We start from the raw sequence: 23,669 nt of genomic DNA, 5'->3' as shown, positions 1-23,669 counted from the left end.
GATTATTTCACATATATAATACTATTAAACTTTTCAGAGCTCCTTAGAATGGGTTTGATTATATTAGAGATGAGGAACTGGAGGCTCAGAAAGTTTTACAGACTTGGTGCAAACTCACACAGGAAGTGATCAGACAAGAATTTGAATGCATGCCTTCTGGCTCCAACCCTCATGCCAGGTCCTCCATGCATGAAGTCATGTATCTCTCACCCATGAAATAAGACTCAATGCCAGTCTGAGTCCAGAGCCTGTGTTTCTGTCTCTATATCATACTTTCTCTTTTGACTGTGTCCACTCAATGCCCAAACCCTGGCTGAAGAGAGTGATGGGGTCAGGCAGTTTGTCTTTGGGCATTTGATGCTGTAATCCTGTCTTTACCCTGCACCTCCTGTTGATAATGGACAGGTCATGAGTCCTTTCACTGGCGCTTAGTCTCTCCATTGGCAGAGTGGGGAATGACCCTAATCCTACCCCAAGAAATTGCATGAGTGACCGGTTTGCATGCTTGTAAGGGACCCTGTAAGTCACACAGGGGACAAACTTGTGCAGTTCCAGGTGTTATCCCCTTGCACTATCTGGTCCATCTGAGTAATGACATTCTGACTCCCTCCTCTCTCATTATACAGCCCTCTGACTGCCCTCCTTTCCTTTTCACTTGGTTCTTCCCATCTGTTTTATGATTGGGAGTTAAGAGTCTGGAAGCTCACCAGGACACTGGGTTTGCTGAGTAGAGAATTGAAAGAAACCTGAAAAATAAAATTAATTGAAATCTGTTGAAATCTGTGACTATAGTGAGAGAAGCCTTCCACCCCCTACCCCTAGATGTGTCTCTCTAGAGGGTGTGGTGGAAGGGGACCCGAAAGGGTCCTGCATTTTCCAGTAAGACACTTTTCTAGGAGATTAGCACATGTGTATTCACAACCCAAGTGTTGTCCCAGTGGACCAGCTGAGCCAGGGTTTGCATGCTCCCTCCCTTTATCTGTCTTCTACAAGACAGAGTCTTTTGGAGGCCCCAAATGCTAAGTCTCTGGAACCTTGGAGAAGAAACAGTAAGTAGGAAGAAAGGAAACCTATTTTTTTCCTCCAAACAAATAATGACACGATGATGACCACGACTATACATATTGAAGAAACTGCCACTACAATCCACGTGGTATCCAGGTGTTCATTTTTTTCATTAGTAACACCTAAAAAGAAAAAAAAAGAAGTTGCACTTGAGACACATCGAGTGAGGCCCAGAGTGGTTTTTTAGAGCCTCTACTGCATCTCTTCTAGACCATCTTTGGGAGTTGGGTGGGTTCATCTATACCCAGAGGCTCTGGGGGTATGAGCAGGCTTTCTGGGAGTGGGAGTCCCATTTAGGCAGACAGGGCATGGTGGAGCCTGGTAGAGCCAGTGGGAGGAAGCAATCCTGCCTTCCCAAGGACTTTGCTCTTGGGATCTGAGTAGGCTGGAGAAAGGGTTGGTGGAGGGGGAGGGAGGAAGGAGAGACCTCTGAGGGAGTGAGAGGCATGGAGCCCCAGGGGATGTCTGTCCCTTCCCAGTGTCACTTGGCTGTCTCCTACTGGGCTGCTGTTTTAGGAATCATAAAGAGCACAAGAGACACCCCACACCTCACAGCCACTCAAGGCTCTCAGAGAGACCTGAGACATACTTACTTTTGCAGAGACTCTGGACAGAGACAGAGAAGGATGAATTGCTGACAGCATTCTCAGCTACGCAGGTGTAGGTCTCTTCATTGAAACTCTTGGGGTCCCAGGAGATAGTAAGGTTTGCTTCACTTTGAAGTGTGTTTCCTGAGACCTGCCACCTGAATAAGATGTTATCATTTGGATTCTCCACAGAGCAGGTCAGGAGGATCTCACAGGTCCTATTATTAGACCATTTGGTGTGAGGGACAACTTGTAAGTTCCTCAGTCGTCCTGTGTGCAGAGAAGAGGCCTGGATTAAGGACAAATGTCTTGGCTCAGCCCTCTGTGAAAAATATCTCTCACCTCGATGTTTCTGTATTCCACCTGACACAGCTGTGTACTCTGTAAATAAGTCTGCATGTACTGCCTAATTGATGACATCAAGGTATGGGGTGACCAAACGATAAGGGACATCAGTATGAGACAGAGTAGGCAGTGGGAGAGAGGGAAGGGAAAGACTGGGGTTGTCGCCAACTAGTCAGGTGATTTTAAGCTGATCACTTTAATTTTTGGAGCTCCAGTTTCTTCCTGGGGGTCCTTCTAACACTTGTTCACTGCCCCTTATGTAAAGATAATTTGGAGACTAAACTAAGGGCCAGCCCTACCTCAGCCAGGTCCAAAACCAGAAGACCAGGCACACTTCTCCATTGTCAGAATTCCCTAGATGGGATGGAAGATAAAAGCTGAACACTCTTGGAGAACTGTATTTCCCACATCTGTGGGAATATTAGTTCTCACTGGAGCTGATGCTGGCTCAAATGATGACAAAGAGACCTTGATGTAGAGTGTCACCAAGTCAGAAAGGGAAATGTTGAGAATTAAAGAATTAGGAAAGGAAGAAGTGAAGAAACAGAGAGAAAGCAAGAAATTCTGGGGAAGAAAGAAGTGCAATATATTTGGGACTACATATGTTGCAGAAATATCCGAGAGCAGAGACCAGAAAATATCACCTCTAAGGTGTCAGTGGCTGTGAATCAATGGGGACATGAAAGCAGTACAGAAAAGCCCTCTGACCTAGACTCCGCCCAAGGGTTGAAATAAAGGTGACCCAATAGAAACAGAATGACTCCAACTGTCTGATTAGAAGAGATTAAGTAATGCTTTAAGCTTAGCTAACTGAGTAGGTGTGGTGGAACATACCTTGCTGGAACAGAATTTTCATGTCATGGCAAGAATGTTGGATTTAGAGTTAGGAAGACCTAGGTTAGAATCACGGCTTTGTCATTTACTGGCTACATGGACAAATTTTAGTCTCTTCATGCCTAAGTTTCCTCATCTATAAAACTGGGCAATAATACTTACTTCTTGGGTAATTATGAGGATTAAATGAGACAGCATGTAGCACAGAAATGGCAAATATTTGGCATGAATATTACATCTCCTTCAGCCAATGTCTGTTGCTGACCTCAAAAACCTATCTTGATATCTTTCTCCACTTGATGAATATATAACTACTGACTTGACATTTCCACCTGGATATAATGTGTATCTCCAACTCAACATGTTCAAAAAGACTCCTGTTTTTCTCTCCAAAACCTTCTCAATCTGCAACTTTCCCCATCTTAGTTGACAACAACTGCATCCTTCCAGTCATCCAAGCCAAAAGCCCTGGAGTCATCCCTGACTCATCTTTTCCTCTCATACTCCCACATCACAAAATCCTGGTGGCTTTACCTCTAAAATATATCCAGAATCCAACCACTTCTCACTACCTCCACTGCTACCACTCTGGTCCAAGCCAGTATTACCTCTTGCTTAGATAGTTGCAATGGCTTCCTAATTGGTTCAGTGGCTTCCACACTTGTCCAAAGAGATCCTTTAAATAAGTAAGTTAAATTATATTACTTCTCTGCAAAACCCTCCAATTGTTGTCCGTTCCCCCAAAAATGAAGCCAAAGTCCTTGTGATGGCTCTTATAGCCTTAGAAGATATGGCCCCCTACTTCCTTACTGACCTCATTTCCTATTGCTCTCTCTTACTCTGCTCCTTGATGTTTGACCTTCTTTATATTCCTTGAGCTGCCAGACACAGGGAGTGCTTGTGTGGGATGGCTCTTCATCCAGATATCTGCATGGCTCACTCTTTTACCTCCAACATGTCTTGGCTCTAATGTCATCTTCTCAATGAGGCCTATTATGATCACTCCATTTAAAATTGACCACTGCTTTCTGGCACTTCTGATGCTCCTTATTCTGTTCTAATCTCTCTTTCTCCATAGCACTCGCAGCTTACTGTGTCATTTGTTTATATATTATGTGTACTGTTTATTATTGCTCCCATATTCCCTACTCAGAATGTCAGTTCCATGAGAGCAGGGACCTTTGTTTTGTTCACTGATGTATTTCAAGGGCCTAAAACACTCTCGTATATTATCCCTGATTAACAAATATTGTTGACTCAGTGAATAAACAACATGACTCTGATATCTTTCTTAACACTGAACCCTAGAAAGTTACTCCCAATTAATTGATATTGGCCCATAAGATCAAATCTTTGCCATCCCTAGCCTAGTACATACAGAACAATTGGCCAGTGTTTTTTAAAAGAAAACCTATATAATTTATATCTTAAAATACCTTTGCACAATTGTAAAACATGTTGGTGTAGCTTACACATCTCTCTGTGTATGTGCTTTTGAAGGAGAGGCACTCCAAAAGGCCCTGAGAAGCCATTGGCATTCAGCCTCAGGAGTGTGGCTGTTGCAGAAGAAGTTGTGCTTGGTCTTCTAAATAGTGGCAGAAGAAACTTGTCTCAACAAGTGTAATGGAGCCTAGTACAGGGTCTAGAAGTCACAAGATTTAGGTTCTAATCTTAGCTCTGTCACTAACTGCTGTGCAATGCCATTGAATAGTTTTGTTGCTGGACCTCAGTCTAGCTCCAAATGCCATGCTTTTTACCACTAAGCTATAGTGCACACTTGCAGTCACATAGACTTGAAATATGTACTATTTTTCAGTCCATACACAATTAAACCCCATGATTTGACTCACTGAAGATCCTCAGATCATAATCGGTAAACAGTGAAGAGGTCAGTGTGGTTATCTGGGCTCTGTAAAGTCCTGAGTCTGCCATCGTCAGGTTGCTGAGCTGCAAGGAATAGGACTCGGTGACATTCAATCGATTTTTCCGCTTTGGGTCAGTCACCCTGTTTAGTGCTTCATTTGGCGCTATGAAGATGGCAGATTTTCCCTCATGTAGCCAGGTGATGGACGTGATCTTCTCTTCCACAGGAAACTTCAGGGTAAGTGTTACAGACTCCCCCAGGACCCCGTTCACAATCAATGGGGTTGAGCTGGTTTGTGAAACTGTGTTCCCTGTGAACACAGAAAGAAAACTGCTATAACTCTCCCTGCCCTCCCCCTGTTCCCCACACCCTTTCTCCATCCTCTGCCAGTCAGTTAGAGCTCTCTGATACTGAAGTCCAGAAATATGATGAAAAGGGAAAGGGTTAGGAGGAGTGTTGAAATGGGCAATCACAGAGGCTCCACCCCAGCAAAATGTCTGGCACTCTTGTTTAATGAGTAGCTGATCCAGATGATCCTGGCCAGTCTACCCTCCCACACTAGCTGGTCACTCCTGAGTCATGGCCACACTATCTGATCCCAGCTTCTGAGTTATCTGGGCATGAGATAGAGAGGGACAACTATATCAACTCTCTGGCACAGACTTCAAAACCCACAAGTCTTTGCTGATGAAATATTATCAAAGCTTGACATTTATTAAATACTTACTGTGTTCAGCATAGTAGGCTTGTGAGATTTAGAGGACTAGTAATAGGAATTTACAGTTCTTATACATTATTTCATTCGACGCTGACAACAATTCTGTGAGGCAGTAGGATGAATATTACCATCTCCATTTATAGAAAGGATCTGAGGCACAGAGAGGTTACCTAGTTTTCCCAGGGTTACCTAGCTAAGGAATAACAGAGTCAGGATTCAGACCCAACTCCTCTGACTCTAACTACTTTGTGCTCTTTCCATGATACCAGAAGATATCTTTTATTCTCCCAAAAGATTATTGTCTAGTAGTTGAGGAGATAAAAACTGATAAGCATAAAAATAATAGTTAACCTCAAAGTAACATACAATGACTATACTCTCATGAGCCTCTCTCAGAGCCATTAATGTTCAAGCAAAAAAGGTGAAATAGTCACAGTCATTCTTAAAGAAGATGTTTCTTTACCATCTTTTGCCAAATTCCTAGCATTTATCATACCATTTTTTTAGCCCTCTGTTTACTTGTTTGTCCAGCTGACCATGTCTTAATTATCTTTATATCTCAGCACTGTGCCTAACACAAAGTAGGATATGGAAATGTTTGAGTGAATCAATGAATAGGTAACCATTACCACAACCTCAACCTTCTCAAGATCTCTTAATTCTCAGGAGAGGATCTGAGTAGGTGAGGAAATGTCTCAGGATCTTTGCACTCAGCTCCTGGGTGACCTCACACTTCCTCTCTTTTTCTCAAATTGTCACATGCATGCCCATCACATGAACACTGCCACCAATTCCCCCTCTTTACTACATCTTTCCCATCAGCACTTTAACATGCTGTTGTTTGTCATTTGACCATTCTTCCCTCTCAGAATCACATGGGTGAATATCACAAGCAAAATCTTGAGTGAAAAAAGAAAATGCAGATACAAATAGAATACAGTGGCATGCTTACATTTATTTAAAGTTAAAAAACAGGCAAAACAAATCTATTACTTTAGAAGTCAGGATAGGGTTACCTTTGAGGAGGAGGGAGGGATAGCAAATAGGAGGGAGCATAGAGGGGGTTTTCTGGGCTGCTGATAATGTGCCATTCCTTAACCTGTGTCTGGATACACAGATTTATTCATTTTATGATTATTCCTTGAGCTGACACTTAGGATTTGTAATTTTCTCTTTGTATACTATATTTCAGTAAAAGAGGTTAAAACAACAAGAAAAAACAAAACAAAACAATTACAATGGCCTATGAGGGCCAGAATGATCTGGTCATTTTTCTCTTTTTAGCCTAATTTCCTATAACTCTCCCCCTTACTCCCTTTGCTCACACTATGCTGGCCTGGTAATTCCTTGAACAGGCCAGAGTCGTACACTTGTAATTCCTTCTGCCTAGAATGCTCTTCCCCCAGGTGTCCACATGGCTCACTCTTTCGTCTCCATAAGGTCTTTAATGCAAACATCCCCTCTCAAGGAGGCCTTCTGTGACCACGCTTTCCTCACCACAAGCCCTCACTCCTGTGTACTCATTGCCTTTGAATTTGTTTTTCTCTGTAATACTTACTTTCTACCATACTCTGTAATTTGCATATTTGTTTTTTTGTTCTTTTCCCCTTCTATAAGAATGTAAGCTCCATGAAAGCAAGGATTTTTTTCTGTCTTGTTCACGGTGCTGGACATTCTTGAACAGTGCTTGGCACAGAGTAGGCACCCAATGAATACTGCTGGGTGAATGAGCACAGCTCCATCCCTTGTTTTGCAGGTTCTCTGCCCAGGATGTTTAGGACCGGTTTCTCTTTGTAACGGGTCTCGGCATACCCTGTGGCCCAAAGACTCTCCAAGAACTGTTCTTCCTTCTCTAGCACAGACCTTTAAGTTTCCTTTGTTGTTATAGATTGAAATCATTCATTTATTTAACAGGCCATTCATTGTACTATTTGCTCAGCTTTATGCCAATTCAGTGAGTAAAAGCCTTAGAAATCATGGCATTCAGACCATACTTATTAGATTCATTTTATGTACCAGTTTCTGGACTGAAGACTGAATATAGAAATGAATAAGACATTATCTGTTCTCTGGACTCACCGTTTGGTAGAGGAGTCTGACAGGTAAACATGTAGCTATGGTGTGGTGAGTTAGGCGTTGACCTAGGATAGGGTTTGCTTCTGCATTGCCCTCACACCACTAATTGCACCCTGCACACTCAATATCGAGTGTTTCTTTCTCTTAGATATAGTTAAAATGTTCTTTTCCTCTATTTTTCATAATCTTGAGGTAGGGATTATGCTTATCATCTCTGTATTCCTAGCATTTAGCACAATTTTGAGCTCAATAAATGTTGAATTGATAGAGATAACTGCTCTATAGGAGCACAAATAGTGAAAATGATGGGGTAGAAAGGGTTGGGGGTTGTCAGGGAACACTTTGCAGAGAAGGTAACATTGTAGTTGGGTTTTGAATAAAAACAAGAAGTTCTCCATTGCTTGATTATTTCAAGAATGCCCGGCTCTTTCTTTGCTCCATTGTTCCCTTTGCCTGAAATACCTTGCTCACATTTTCCCATCTGGTGAGCTCCTATTTATCCTTCAAGGATAAGTTCAAATATCTGTTTGCCTTTGTTTATATTTGTGGGGTTTGCATTTGGTACAGGGGAGGAGACAGGAGTTTGTGGTTGGAGAAGAGGAAAAGTTATAGAAGGAGGAGAAGGGGTTGGTAGAAGTAATTCCCTGCAAGTCTAAGAAAAAAAAGAAGATAAGAGCCACTGTGCTTAAGGAAGGTGAAGGTAAGAAGTTACTGAAAAAGCTCAAAGGCTCCTCTGAAAGACTTTGGACTCTAGGAGAGCTGCTTTGGGACCCAGATGACGTGGTGTGGCCCAGAAGGCACAAGAAGGCCTTTTTCTCTACTCTGCCTGGGATCAGCACTGATGCTTTGGGAATGTCTTGGGTCAGCATCCTTGGCATGGATATCCACGTTCTCTGCAGAGCATTGAGGTCTTCTGTAAGTGGTTCAGCTGGCTGCAGATTTGGAGGACTAGAATCAGAAGAGACTAAGAATTGGGAGGATGCCTCATGACCTTAACAGAAGGCTGCTTTGGGGGCCTATGGGAAGCATCCCTTATAAGTCACTGGGAGCCACTTGGAGCATGTGGTTGGTGCTGAGGTCCAACCCCTGGTGTGGATGTTCAGTCAGCAGAAATTTGGAGTATGTTTGTTTACATGTTTCACTCACTCTGGAAACATGAGTAATGTATCAGTCAGCTCTTTATGCCCCCAGAATCTGGCCCAGGGATCTTGGAATACTAAATAGGTTGAGATCAGAATGTAAAGTGTCTTGAATGATTATCTGAATGATTTTTTTTGAATATATTAAGAAACATGGAGTATTTTTGAGAAATGCAAAGGAATAAAGAAAGCAGGTAAGGCTGAACTGATTCTGAAAAAGAGAAAAGTCAGAGAAACTTTGGGATATCTAACCTAGGGGAATGGCTTAGGCCTAGGACTGGCTTAGGCCTATCTATAGGAAAAAGAGATATAGTGGGTTGTTTCAGCTCAGCATGAAACAAGTTCAGAAGGAGGGTAGGGGCTGATTTCTCAAGAGATTTAATAGAGAAGGGAAGAGATATATAAGGCAGGATCTTGAGTAAGACAAGTGAAAATGAAAATACAACATACCAAAACTTACAGGGTGCAGCGAACACAGTGCTCAGAGGGAAAATTTGTTCTTTGAAAAGATCAGGAAGATTGACATAATTTTAGCTAGATTAATTGAGAGAACAATAGAGAAGGCTCAAATTACTAAAATTAGAAATGGAAGAGTGGACATTACTGCAGACCTTATAGAAATAAAAACGATTATAAGAGAATAATATGAATAACTGTATGGTAACAAATTAGATAGCCTAGATGAAATAGACAAATTTGTATAAACAAACAGATTACCATGACTGACTTAAGAAGAAATAGAAAATCTAAGAGGATCTTTAACAAGTAAAGATATTGAATCAGTAATCAAAAACCTTCTGGCAAAGAAAAGTCCAGGACCAGATGGCTTCACTGGTGAATTCTACCAAATATTTAAAGAATAATTAATGTCAATATTTCTCAAACACTTCCCCAAAAAAGGAGAGGAGAAAACACTTTCTAATTCATCCTATGAGGCCGGCATTACCTTTACCAAAGCCAAAGATATCATACACACACACACACACACACACACACACACACACACACACACACGCACGCACGCACGCACACACAAACTATGGACCATTATCCCTTATAAGCATTGATGGAAAAACCCTCAACAAAATATTAACAAACTGGATCCAGCTGCATAGTAAAAGGATTATACACCAAGACTAATTGGAATTTATTTCAGGAATGTAAGAGTGATTCAACATATGAAAATCAATCAATGCAATATGCTACATTAATATAATTAAGGGAAAAAGACACATGATCATCTCAATTAATACAGAAAAAAACACTTAACAAAATCCAACACTGTTTCACACATAAGAATCTAAAAGTAGAAGGGAAATTCCTCACCTTGATAAAGGGCATTTGAGAAACCCACATCTAACATTCTATTCAAGAATGGAAGGGACTTCCCTGGTGGTGCAGTGGTTAAGAATCCACCTGCCAATGCAGGGGACAGAGAAGATCCCACATGCTGTGGAACAACAAAGCCTGTGCACCACAACTACTGAGCCTGTGCTCTAGAGCCCGTGAGCCACAACTACTGAGCCCGTGTGCCACAACTACTGAAGCCTGCATGCCTAGAGCCCGTGCTCCACAACAAGAGAAGCCACTGCAATGAGAAGCCTGCCTACTGCAATGAAGAGTAACCCCAGCTCACTGCAACTAGAGAAAGCCCACCCACAGCAACAAAGACCCAATGCAGCCAAAAATAAATAAATAAATAAATAGATTTTTAAAAAAAGAATGAAAGACTGAAAGCCTTCCATGTAAGGCCAGGAACAAGATAACAATGCCTACTTTTATCACTTCTATTTAACATTGTACTGGAAGTTCTAGTTACAGCAATTAGACAAGAAAAATAATAAAAGGTATCTTAATTGGAAAGGAAAAAGTGAAACTATTCCTATTCACAGGTGATGTGATCTTATAGATAGAAAATCCTAAAGAGTCCACAAAAATAGATTGGTGCAAAATGGTAGAGTAGAAGGACATGGGCTCACCTCCTCTTGCAAGAGCACCGAAATCACAACTAACTGCTGAACAGCATTGACAGGAAGATGCTGGAACCCACCAAAAAAGATACCCTACATCCAAAGACAAAGGAGAAGCTGCACTGAGACAGTGGGAGGGGCACAATCACGATAAAATCAAATCCCATACCTGCTAGGTGGGCGATCATCCACAAATTGGAGAACAATTATACCACAAAAGTTCTCCCACTGGAGAGAAGGTTCTGAGCCCAATGTCAGGCTTCCGAGCCTGGGGGTCTGGCAATGGGACTAGGAATCCCCAGGCAATCTGACTTTGAAGGTCAGTGGGATTTGATTTCAGGACTTCCAAAGGACTGGGGGAAACAGAGACTCCACTCTTGGAGGTCACACACAAAGTCTTGTATGCATGAGGACCTGGCTAAAGGAGCAGTGACCCCATAGGAGACTGAACCAAACCTACCTGCTAGTGTTGGACGGTCTCCTGCAGAGACAGTGGGCAGCTGTGGCTCACTACAGGGACAAGGTCACTGGCAGCAGCAGTTCTGGGAAGTACCCACTGGCGTGAGCCCTCCCAGAGGCTGCCACTAGCCCCACCATATAGCCTGTAGGCTCCAGTGCTGGGTCACCTCAGGCCAAACAACAGGGAGGGAACACAGCCCCACCCATCAGCAGACAAGTGGATTAAAGTTTTACTGAGCACAGGCTCAGCCCACCAGAGCAAGACCCAGTTCTACCCACCTCCAGTCCCTCCTATCAGGAAGCTTGCATAAGCCTCTTGGATAGTCTCATCCATCAGAAGGCAGACAGCAGAAGCAAGAAGCAAACCTACAGCCTACAGAACAAAAACCATAGTCACAGAAAGATAGACAAAATGAAAAGGCAAAGGACTATGTCCCAGATGAAGGAACAAGATAAAACCCCAGAAAAACAACAAAATGAAGTGGAGCTAGGCAACCTCCCAGAAAAAGAATTCAGAATAATGATAATGAAGATGATCAAGGATCCTGGAAAAAGAATGGAGGCAAAGATTGAGAAGATGCAAGAAATGTTTAACAAAGACCAAGAAGAACTAAAGAACAGAGATGAACAATATAACAACTGAAGTGTAAACTATACTAGAAGGAATCAATAGCAGAATAACTGAGGCAGAAGAACTATCATTATTCTGAATTCTTTTTCAGGTAGACTGCCTATTTCCTCTTCACTTGTTTGGTCTGGTGGTTTTTTTTTTTTTTTTTTTTTTTTTTGCGGTACGCGGGCCTCTCACTGTTGTGGCCTCTCCCGTTGTGGAGCACAGGCTCCGGATGCACAGGCTCAGCGGCCATGGCTCACGGGCCCAGCCGCTCCGCGGCATGTGGGATCTTCCCAGACTGGGGCACGAACCCGTGTCCCCTGCATCGGCAGGCGGACTCTCAACCACTGCGCCACCAGGGAAGCCCTGGTCTGGTGGTTTTTACCTTGCTCCTTCATCTGCTGTGTGTTTCTTTGTCTTCTCATTTTGCTTCACTTACTGTGTTTGGGGTCTCCTTTTCACAGGCTGCAAGTCCGTAGTTCCCGTTGTTTTTGGTGTCTGCCCCCAGTGGCCCAGTGGCTAAGGTTGGTTCAGTGGGTTGTGTAGGCTTCCTGGTGGAGGGGACTAGTGCTTGTGTTCTGGTGGATGAGGCTGGATCTAGTCTTTCTGGTGGGCACAACCATGTCTGGTGCTGTGTTTTGGGGTGCCTGTGGCCTTATTATGATTTTAGGCAGCCTCTCTGCTAATGGATGGGATTGTGTTCCTGTCTTGGTGGTTGTTTGGCATAGGGTGTCCAGCACTGTATCTTGCTCATCATTGAGTGGAGCTGGGTCTTAGTGTTGAGATGGAGATCTCTGGGAGAGCTTTTGCCGTTTGATATTACATGGAGCTGGGAGGTCTCTGGTGGACCAATGTCCTGAACTCAGTTCTCCCACCTCAGAGGCACAGGCTTGACATATGGATGGAGCACCAAGACCCTGCCAGCCACATGGCTCAGAAGAAAAGGGCAAAAAAAAAAAAAAAAAAAAAAAAGAAAAGAAAAGAGAAAAGAAAAGTTATTAAAATTAAAAATAATTATTAAAAATAAAAAAGTAATAAAAAAAGAAAGAAAGAAGAGAGCAACAAAAACAAAAAACAAATCCACCGATGATAACAAGTGTTAAAAAGCTATACTAAAAAAAAAAACAACAAAATAACGGACAGACAGAACCCTAGGACAAATGGTAAAAGCAAAACTATACAGACGAAGTCACACAAAGAAGCATACACATACACATTCACAAAAAGAGAAAAAGGAAAAAAATCTATCTATCTATCTATCTACAAAAGGAGGAAGAGAGCAACCAAATCAATAAACAAATCTTCCAATGATAATAAACTCTAAATACTAAACTAAGATAAACAAAAAGCCAGGATCAAATTAGATGCAGAAAGCAAACCCCAAGTCTACAGTTGCTCCCCAAATCCACCGCCTCAATTTTGGGATGATTTGTTGTCTATTCAGGTATTCCACAGATGCAGGGTACATCAAGTTGACTGTGGAGATATAATCCACTGCTCCTGAGGCGGCTGGAAGAAATTTCCCTTTCTCTTCTTTGTTCGCACAGCTCCTGGGTTTCAGCTTTGGATTTGGCCCCGCCTCTGTGTGTAGGTCACCTGAGGGTGTCTGTTCTTTGCTCAGACAGGACGGGGTTACAGTAGCAGCTGATTAGGGGGCTCTGGCTCACCCAGGGCAGGGGGAGGGAGGGTACGGAATGCCAGGTGAGCCTGCGGCGGCAGAGGCCAGCGTGATGTTGCAACAGCCTGAGGAGCACCGTGTGTTCTCCTGGGGAAGTTGTCCCTGGATCACGGGACCCTGGCCTGGCGGGCTGCACAGACTCCAGGGAGGGGAGGTGTGGATAGTGACCTGCTTGCACACAGGCTTCTTGGTGGCTGCAGCAGCAGCCTTAGCATCTCATGCCTGTCTCTGGTGTCTGTGTTGATAGCTCGCACCTGTCTCTGGAGCTAATTTAGGGGGTGCTGTGAATCCCCTGTCCTCATGCACCCCTAAACAAAGGTCTCTTACATCTTAGTCAGGTCCAGAATTTTTCCCGGACTCCTTCCCTGCTAGCTGTGGAGCACTAGCTCCCTTCAGGTTGTGTTCATGCAGCCAACCCCAGTCCTCTCCCTGGGACCTGACCTCCAAAGCCCAAGCCTCAGCTCCCAGCCTCCACCCACCCCGGCTGGTAAGCAGACAAGCCTCTCAGGCTGGTGAGTGCTGGTTGGCACCGATTCTCTGTGTGGGAATCTCTCCACTTTGCCCTCTGTACCCCTGTTGCTGTGCTCTCCTCCATGGCTCTGAAGCTTCCACCCCCGCCCATCCCCCATCTCCACCAGTGAAGGAGCTTCCTAGTGTGTGGAAACTTTTCCTCCTTCACAGCTCCCTCCCAGAGGTGCAGGTCCCTTCCCTATTCTTTTATCTCTGTTTTTTCTTTTTTCTTTTGCCCTACCCAGGTACGTGGGGAGTTTCTTGCCTTTTGGGAAGTCTAAGGTCTTCTGCCAGTGTCGGTAGGTGTTCTGTAGGAGTTGTTCCACATATAGATGTATTTCTGATGTATTTGTGGGGAGGAAGGTGATCTCCACATCTTACTCCTCCACCATCTTGAAGGTCTCTCTGGCATGATATATTTAAAATGATGGAAGGGAAGAACCTACAACCAAGAATACTCTACCCAGCAAGACTCTCATTCAGATTTGGACAAGAAGTCAAAACCTTTACAGACAAGCAAAAGCTAAGAGAATTCAGCACCACCAGACCAGCCTTGCAACAAATGTTAAAGAAACTCCTCTACGCAGGAAAGAGACTAGCAACTTAAAACAAACAAACAAACAAAAACAATAACCACAAAATAAACTTGCACATATATAGACTGATATATCAAAACCTCATGGGAACAGCAAACCCAAAAACTGCAACAGATACCCACACACAAAAGAAAAAGCAACCCAAACACAACACTAAAGACAGTCATCAAATCACAAGAGAAAAGAGCAAAAGAGGAAGGGAAGAAAAAAGACCAACAAAAACAAACCCAAAACAACTAAGAAAATGGCAATACGAATGCACATATATATATATATATATGTTTTTTTTCTTTGTGGTACACAAGCCTCTCACCGTCATGTCCTCTCCCGCTGCAGAGCACAGTCTCCAGACGTGCAGGCTCAGTGGCCATGGCTCACGGGCCCAGCCGCTCTGCGGCATGTGGGATCTTCCTGGACCAGGGCATGAACCTGTGTCCCCTGCATTGGCAGGAGGACTCTCAACCACTGCACCACCAGGGAAGCCCACGAATGCACATATTGATAATTATCTTAAATGTAAATGGATTAAATATGCCAACCAAAAGACATAGACTGGCTGAATGGATACAAAAACAAGACTTGTATATATGCTGTCTACAAGGGACCCACCTCAGACCTAGGGACACATACAGACTGAAAGTGAGGGGATGGAAGAAGGTATTCAATGCAAATGGAAACCAAAATAAAGCTGGAGTAGCAATACTCATATCAGACAAAATAGACTTTAAAATAAAGCCTGTTATAAGAGATAAAGAAGGACACTACACAATGATCAAGGGATCAGTCCAAGAAGAAGATATAACAATTGTAAATATATATGCACCCAACATAGGAGCACCTCAATATATAAGGCAAATAACAGCCATAAAGGGAGAAATCAACAGTAACACGATAATAATGGGGGACTTTAACACCCCACTTTCATCAATGGACAGATCATCCAGACAGAAAATCAATAAGGAAATACAGGCCTTAAATGACACATTAGACCAAATGGACTTAATTTATATTTATAGAGCATTCCATCCAAAAGCAGCAGAATACATATTCTTCTCAAGTGTACATGGAACCTTCTCCAGGATTGACAACATGCTGGGCCACAAGGCAAGCCTAGTAAATTTAAGAATATTGAAATCATATCAAGCATCTTTTCTGATCACAACGTTATGAGATTAAAAATAAACCACAGGAAAAAAACTATAAAAAACACAAACATGTGGAGGTTAAAAAATATGCTACTAAAGAACAAATGGGGGCTTCCTTGGTGGCGCAGTGGTTGAGAGTCTGCCTGCCATTGCAGGGGACACAGGTTCGTGCTCTGGTCCGGGAAGATCCCACATGCCGTGGAGCAGCTAGGTCCATGAGCCATGGTCGCTGAGCCTGCAAGTCTGGAGCCTGTGCTCTGCAACAGGAGAGGCCACAACAGTGAGAGGCCTGTGTACCGCAAAAAAAACAAAAAAAAAAAACAAATGGATCATTAAAGAAATTAAAGAGGAAATTAAAAAATACCTAGAGACAAATGAAAATGAAAGCACAATGATTCAAAACCTATGGGATGCCTCAAAAGCAGTTCTAAAAGGTGAGTTTATAGCAATACAATCTTACCTCAGGAAACAATAAAAATCTCAAATGAGCAACCTAACCTTACACCTAAAGCTATTAGAGAAAGAAGAAGAAGAACAACAACAACCAAAAAAAACCCCAAAGTTAGTAGGAGGAAAGAAATCATAAAGATCAGAGCAGAAATAAACAAACAGAGACAAGGAAAACAGTAGCAAAGATCAATGAAACTAAAAGCTGATTCCTTGAAAAGATAAACAAAATTGATAAACATTTAGCCAGGCTCATCAAGAAGAAAAGGGAGAGGATTCAAAACAATAATATTTGAAATGAAAAAGGAGGAGTTACAAATGACACCACAGAAATACAAAGGATCATAAGAGACTACTAGAAGCAACTGTATGCCAATAAAATGGACAACCTGGAAGAAATGGACAAATTCTTAGAAAGGAACAGTCACCCAAGAATGAACCAGGAAGAAATAGAAAATATGAACAGACCAATCACAAGTACTGAAATGGAAACTGTGATTTAAAAACTCCCAAAGAGCAAAAGTCCAGGACCTGATGGCTTCACAGGCGAATTCAATCAAACATTGAGGGAAGAGCTCACACCTATCCTTCTGAAACTGTTGCGAAAAATTGCAGAGGAAGGAAAATTCACAAACTCATTCTATGAGGCCACCATCACCCTGACACAAGACAAAGATACCACAAAAAAGGAAAATTACAGGCCAATATCACTGATGAACATAGACTCAAAAATCCTCAATAAAATACTAGCAATCTGAATCCAACAGTACATTAAAAGGATCATACACCATGATCAAGTGGGATTTATCCCAGGAGTACAAGGATTTTTCAATATCCACAAATCAACCAGTGTGATACACTACATCAACAAATTGAAGAAAAAAACCATGTGATCATCTCAATAGATGCAGAAAAATATTTTGAAAATTCAGCACCCATTTATGATAAAAACTTCCCAGAAAGTAAGCAAAGAGGGAACATACTGCAACATAATAAAGGCCATATATGACAAAACTATAGCTAACATCATACTCACTGGTGAAAAGCTGAAAGCATTTCCTCTAGGATCAGGAAAAAGACAAGGATGTCCACTCTCATCACTTTCATTCAGCATAGTTTTGGAAGTCCTAGCCATGGCAATCAGAGAAGAAAAAGAAATAAAACTAATCCAAATTGGCAAAGAAGAAGTAAAACTGTTTCTGTTTGCAGATGACATGATACTATACATAGAGAATCGTAAATATGTTACCAGAAAACTACTAGAGATAATCAATGAATTCCGTAAAGTTGCACAATGTAAAATTAATGCACAGAAACCTGCTGCATTTCTATATACTAACAATGAAATTCAGAAAGAGAAATTTAAGAAACAATCCCATTTACCACCACATGAAAAAGAATAAAATACCTAGGAATATACCTACCTAAGGAGAGAAAAGACCTGTACTTTGAAAACTGTAAGATACTGATGAAAGAAATCAAAGATGACACAAACAGATGGAAAGATATACCATGTTCTTGGATTGGAAGAATCAGTACTGTTAAAATGACAATACTACCCAAGGAAATCTACAGATTCAATGCAATTCCTATCAAATTACCAATGGCAAGTTTCACAGAACTGGAACAAAGAAAATCTTAATTTGTATGGAAACACAAAAGACCCCAAATATCCAAAACAATCTTGAGAAAGAAAACTAGAGCTGGAAGAATCAGGCTCCCTGACTTCAGATTACTACAAAGCTACAGTCATCAAAAGAGTATGCTGCTGGCACAAAAATAGAAATATAGATCAATGGAACAGGATGGAAAGCCCAGAAATAAACCCACACATCTATGGTCAATTAATCTATGACAAAGGAGGCAAGACTACACAATGGTGGAAAGATGGTTTCTTCAACAAACGGTGTTGGGGAAACTGGACAGCTACATGTGAAAAAATGAAATCAGATAATTCTTTAACACCATACACAAAAATAAACTCAAAATGGATTAAAGACCTAACCTATAAAATTCCTAGAGGAAAACATAGGCAGAACACTTTCTGACATAAATCACAGCAATATCTTTTTTGATCCATCTCTCAGAATAATGGAAATAAAAACAAAAATAAATGAATGAGACCTAATTAAACTTAAAAGATTTTGCACAGAAAAGGGAACCATAAACAAAATGAAAAGACAACCCACAGATTGGGAGAAAATATTTACAAATGATGTGACCAACAAGGGATTAGTCTCCAAAATTTACAAACAGCTCACGAGGCTTAATATCATCAAAACAAACAACCCAATTTAAAAAAATAGGCAGAAGACCTAAATAGACATTTCTCCAAAGAAGACATACAGATGGCCAACAGGCACATGAAAAGATGCTCAACATCGCTAATTATTAGAGAAATGCAAATCAAAACTACAAGACATCACCTCACACCAGTCAAAATGGCTATCATCAAAAAATCCACAAACAATAAATGCTGGAGAGGGTGTGTAGAGAAGGGAACCCTCTTACACTGTTGGTGGGAATGTAAACTGGTACAGCCACTGTGAAGAATAGTATGGAAGTTCCTTAAAAAACTAAAAATACAGCTACTATATGACTCTGCAATCCCACTCCTGGGGATATATCCAGAGAAAAACATGCTCTGAAAGGATACATGTACCCCAATGTTCATTGAGGCACTGTTTACAATAGCTAAGACATGGAAGCAACCTAAATGTCCATCAACAGAGCAATAAAGAAGATGTGCTATATATATATGATGGAATATTACTCAGCCATTAAAAAGAATGAAATAATGCCATTTGCAGCAAAATAGATGGACCTAGAGAATGTCATACAGAGTGAAGTAAGTCAGACAGAGGAAGAAAAATATTGTATGATATCCCTTATATGCAGAATCTAAACAGAAATGATACAAATGGACTTATTTACAAAACAGAAACAGACTCACAGACTTAGAAAATGAACTTATGGTTACTGGAGGGAAGGATCGGGGGAAGGGATAGTCAGGGAGTTTGGGATCGACATGTTCACACTGCTATATTAAAAATGGATAACCAACAAGGACCTACTGTATTACACAGGGAACTCTGCGCAATGTTATGTGGCAGTCTGGATGGGAGGGGAGTTTGGGTGAGAATGGTTACATGTATATGTATGGCTGACTGAGTCCCTTTGCTGTGCACCTGAACCTATCACAACACTGTTAATCAGCTACACTCCGATATAAAACAAAAAGTATATATAAAAAAAAATCCACAAAAAATCTATCAGAGCTAATAAATGAATTAAGCAAAATTGTAGCATAGAAGATCAATTTACAAAACTTTACAATTACAACACATATTTTTACAATTGTAAATTTACAATTGTATAGTTTAAATTTGTATTTTACAAATACACATTGTATTTTTATTATTTTAATTAATTAAATAATTTTTTACACATTGTATTTTTAAACACTAGCAATGAACAATCTGAAAAGGAAATTAGGAGAACAATTCCATATATAATAACATCTAAAATAATTAAATATCTATGAATAATTTAGCCAAGGAGATTCGAGACTTATATGCTGAAAACTATGAAATGTTTTGAAAGAAATTAAAGAATACCTAAATAAATGGAAAGACATCCTATGTTCATGGATTGTAGGATTTTTTTTTTTTTTTGGATTGTAGGATTTAAGATTAAGTATTTGGCAATACTACCCAAAGCAAGTTACAGATTCAGTTCAATCTCTATCAAAATTCCAATGACTTTTGTGACTTTCTTTTTCATAAATAGAAAAGCCATTCTTCAAATTCATATGGAATTGTAAGGGACCCCAAATAACCAAAACTACATTGAAAAATAAAAACAAATTGAAGAACTCGCACTTCCCAATTTAGAAATTTTCACAGCTACATTAATCACATGCCAGTGCATTGCTGGTATCAAGATAGACATATAGATGTCTATATGGAATTGAATTGAGAGTCCATAAATAAACCCATACATTTATGGACAGTTAATTTTTGACAAGAATACCAAGATCTTTCAATTGGGAAAGAATGGTTGCTTCAACAAATAGTGCTGGGACAACCGGATGCCTATAAACAAAAGAATGAAGTTGAACACCTCCCTCACACCTATGCAAGAATCAACTCAAAATGTTTCAATGACCTAAATATGAAAGCAAAAAATTATGAAACTCTTAGAAGAAAACATAGGTGTAAATTTACATGATCTTGGATTTGGCAATGAATTCTTAGATATCACAGCAAAAGTGTGAGCAGGAGAAGAAAAAATAGATAAATTAGACTTCATCAAAATTAAAACCTTTTGTGCATCAAAGGACATTATCAGGTAATGAAAATAAAACTTACAGAATAGGAGAAAATATTTATAAATCATATATCTGATAAGGGTCTAGTATTCAACGTAGTTAAAGAGCTCTATAGCTCAAAAAAAAAGAAAGACAAATAATCCAATCAAAAAGGGACAAAGGACTTGAATAGACATTTCTCCAAAGAAAATATACAAACGGCCAATAAGCACATGAAAAGAGGCTCAATATCATTTGTTGTTAGGGAAATGCAAATCAAAACCACAATACACTTTACATGTATTAAGATGGTGATTAATAATAATAACAACAATAATAATAGTAAATAATTGGAAAATAAGTTTTGGTAAGGATGTGGAGAAATTAGAACCCTTATACATTGCTGGTGGGCTTGTAAACTGGTACAGACACTGTGGAAAAAACTATTTAGTGATCCCTCAAAAAATTAAGTACAACATTACCATATGATCCAGCAATTTCATTCCTGGTTATATACCCAGAAGAATTGAAAACAATACTTGTACAAAAGTCTTCATAATAGAACTATTTGCAAAAGCCAAAAGGTGGAAACAACACAAATGTCCATCAGTAGATGAGTGGATAAATAAATATGGTACACACATACAATGGAATATTATTCAGCAATAAAGAGGAACAAAGTACTGATACATGATACAATATGAATAAACATTGAAAACATTGTACTAAGTGAAAGAAGTCAGACATAAAAAGTCACATGTTGCATGACTTCATTTATAGGAAATATTCAGAATAGATAAACCCATTGAGCCAGAAAGCAGATTAGTGTTTGAAGAGGGATAGGGGGAAGGAGAAATGAGAAGTGATTGCTTAATGAGTACAAGGTTTCCTTTTGGAGTGACTAAATGTTTTGGAGCAATAGAAGTGGTGGTTGCCCAACATTGTGAATTTACTAAATGTCACTGAATTGTACATTTTAATATTATTATTTTGTTTTGTGAATTTCACCTTAATGAAAAAAAAGAAAGACAAAAATTTTGTGTGCACATGGAGACACAACTGAGGCTAGATCTGTAGTGGGAGACTGAAAACTGGGAGGTGTGGAAGGCTGGTAGTCCAGTGGGCACAGACCACAGATTCTGAGAGGTGGAAAGACACAGTTGTCCTTGAGGATAGTGACAAAATATAAACAACTCTCTGCCTGTGGTGAGCAACAATAAACATTTGAAGGTGTGGATGGTTAGTAAGAAGTAGATAATGCTGCTCAGGGGAAGGGGAGTCATCGGATTACAATCTCTTAGCAGAAGAGCCTGTAAGTTTTTGACTCAAAACGTCAGAATCATTTGGTTGGCCCATGTGTATTGGCTGTACATATATTTCCTACCACTGTTCTCTCTTCAGCATCAGAATACCTGTATCTGCTTCCTGCAAACACACTTGAAGAATTTGTTCTTATTTCTCCATCCCTCCAACCCCACTGTGACTAAAGTCTCATGAGTGTGGTTCATGAAGCAGCATTGGGGTTGCCTGGGAGCTTGTTATAAATGCAGAATCTTAGTCTCCATTCCAGAATCAGCATTATAATAAGATTCCCTAATAATTTGTATGCATATTGACATTTGATAAGTAAGTTCCCACCTATAAAGAATAAAACGGAGAAGCAAATGAGATTCATTTTCTCCAGGGCATGATAATGTCTGATTTCAGTTATACCAATTGGGATTATTTCTTAACATGGTTTATCTTTTCAGATACATTTCTTAAAAGGAGCAAGTTATGGTGTCCAGCCCCTTGAAAGAATGTAGGCTGGCATGAGTCATCTTCCTTCATGCTTGTTTTCAAGAGTGATTTTATTTGTGCCATACTCTTGTCACAGTAGTTTTCTTTCCCTTCCTTAATCACTCCAAACTCTTCCCTGAACCAGGGCCTTCGCACATGTAATTCCCACTGCTTTGAATGCTTCTTCATTAGACTCCTCCCCTGTTTGACTTCTCACACTCCTTAAATATCAGAGGAGATGCTACCTTTCCAGAAAATCCATTCCACATCACCTCATCCAAAGCAGATCCTCTTGTTTTTCTCTGCAATGGTACTGAAACCAAGAAGGACACTGTGGGGACTCCTGTGCATGGAAGGCTTTATGTCCCCCATTTCTTGTTTGTAGGGAATAGACTCCAGCCTCCATGACCTTCCCTGAGTTCCTAAGGGCGGATTAGAATAGTTGCTAATCAAGGAAGAGAGGGGATGCAGAGACGAGAGAGGAGCAGCCAAGAAACAATAGTGCAACCTTGGGGCAGGGTCCTGGTTCCGCCTCAAGGGTTAAACAGCAATATCTTTGAGCTCTTCTACAGAACTAAAACCCCCAAAATGGAATATATCAGCATTCTTCATTCCAGATTAAAGGAACCAGAGAAGCTCTTCAAGAAGACCACCTGAGGCCAGATTAAAGGAACCATAGAAACTCATCAGATTACCTGAGAACAAATTGAAGGAGTGCAGGTCCTGCACACACCCTAATCTTATCAGCAACCCCAACCTTGAACCGTTGCATAAAACTCCTCACCAGGGCTTCCCTGGTGGTGCAGTGGTTGGGAGTCCGCCTGCCGATGCAGAAGACACGGGTTCGTGCCCCAGTCCGGGAGGGTCCCACATGCCACGGAGCGGCTGGGCCCATGGGCCATGGCTGCTGGGCCTGCGCGTCCGGAACCTGTGCTCCATGGCGGGAGAGGCCACAGCAGTGAGAGGCCCGCATACCACAAAAAAAAAAAAACCAAAAAACTGAGGTTGGGACACACAGTTTTTGAGGACAGGAGCCTGCTTTGTCTCCCTTGTCTGGCAAAGCAATAAAGCTACACTTTTCTCTTTCACCTAAAACTCTGTCTCTGAGATTCAATTCAGCACCAGTGTACAGAAGCCAAGTTTTCAGCATCAGTACCCTGTTTATTTTCTTCCTAGTATCACAGTTTATAATTATATATACATTTATGTGAATATATAACTGTGTATAAACTAACTAGCAGAGTAAAGTGGTTATGAATACAGACTCTGGAGCCAGGTTCTAACCCTGGAAATCACTGCTTTCCTCCTGGGCTTCAGAACACCTGCAAAACACATTCAAGTATGTTTCTTTTCTGCACCATCCCCACTTCCCCCATAACAGTGTGACATTAAGCAAGTTACTTAAGTGTTGTATGCCTTCTTTCCTCTTCCTTAAAGTGAGGATAGTGTATATTTCATAGGGCCCTATGAGAAGTATTGATGGGAATGAGGAGAAGCAGGGGAATTTTAACCTGAGGACGTTCAGAACATTTAAT

General features: G+C 40.9%; 1 protein-coding gene across 1 annotated transcript in view; it reads right to left on the bottom strand.

Moving 5' to 3' along the window:
* The window catches only part of SLAMF6 (SLAM family member 6), a 30,711-nt gene that overhangs the window by 5,108 nt on the left and 1,934 nt on the right, over positions 1-23,669 (bottom strand). The window contains exons 2-5 of the mRNA XM_012538525.3: positions 4,682-5,005; positions 1,659-1,922; positions 1,071-1,187; positions 708-746 (exon numbers count right to left, since the gene is read on the bottom strand). Of these exons, the coding sequence (XP_012393979.1) occupies positions 708-746; positions 1,071-1,187; positions 1,659-1,922; positions 4,682-5,005 (744 nt within the window). The remainder of the gene's footprint in view (positions 1-707; positions 747-1,070; positions 1,188-1,658; positions 1,923-4,681; positions 5,006-23,669) is intronic.

This window comes from Orcinus orca, chromosome 1 (genome assembly GCF_937001465.1).
Source record: "Orcinus orca chromosome 1, mOrcOrc1.1, whole genome shotgun sequence".
NCBI classification, from domain to species: Eukaryota; Metazoa; Chordata; class Mammalia; order Artiodactyla; family Delphinidae; genus Orcinus; species Orcinus orca.
The sequence above is the reverse complement of the archived record's forward strand: the minus strand, read 5'-3'. Positions and strand labels throughout refer to the sequence as shown.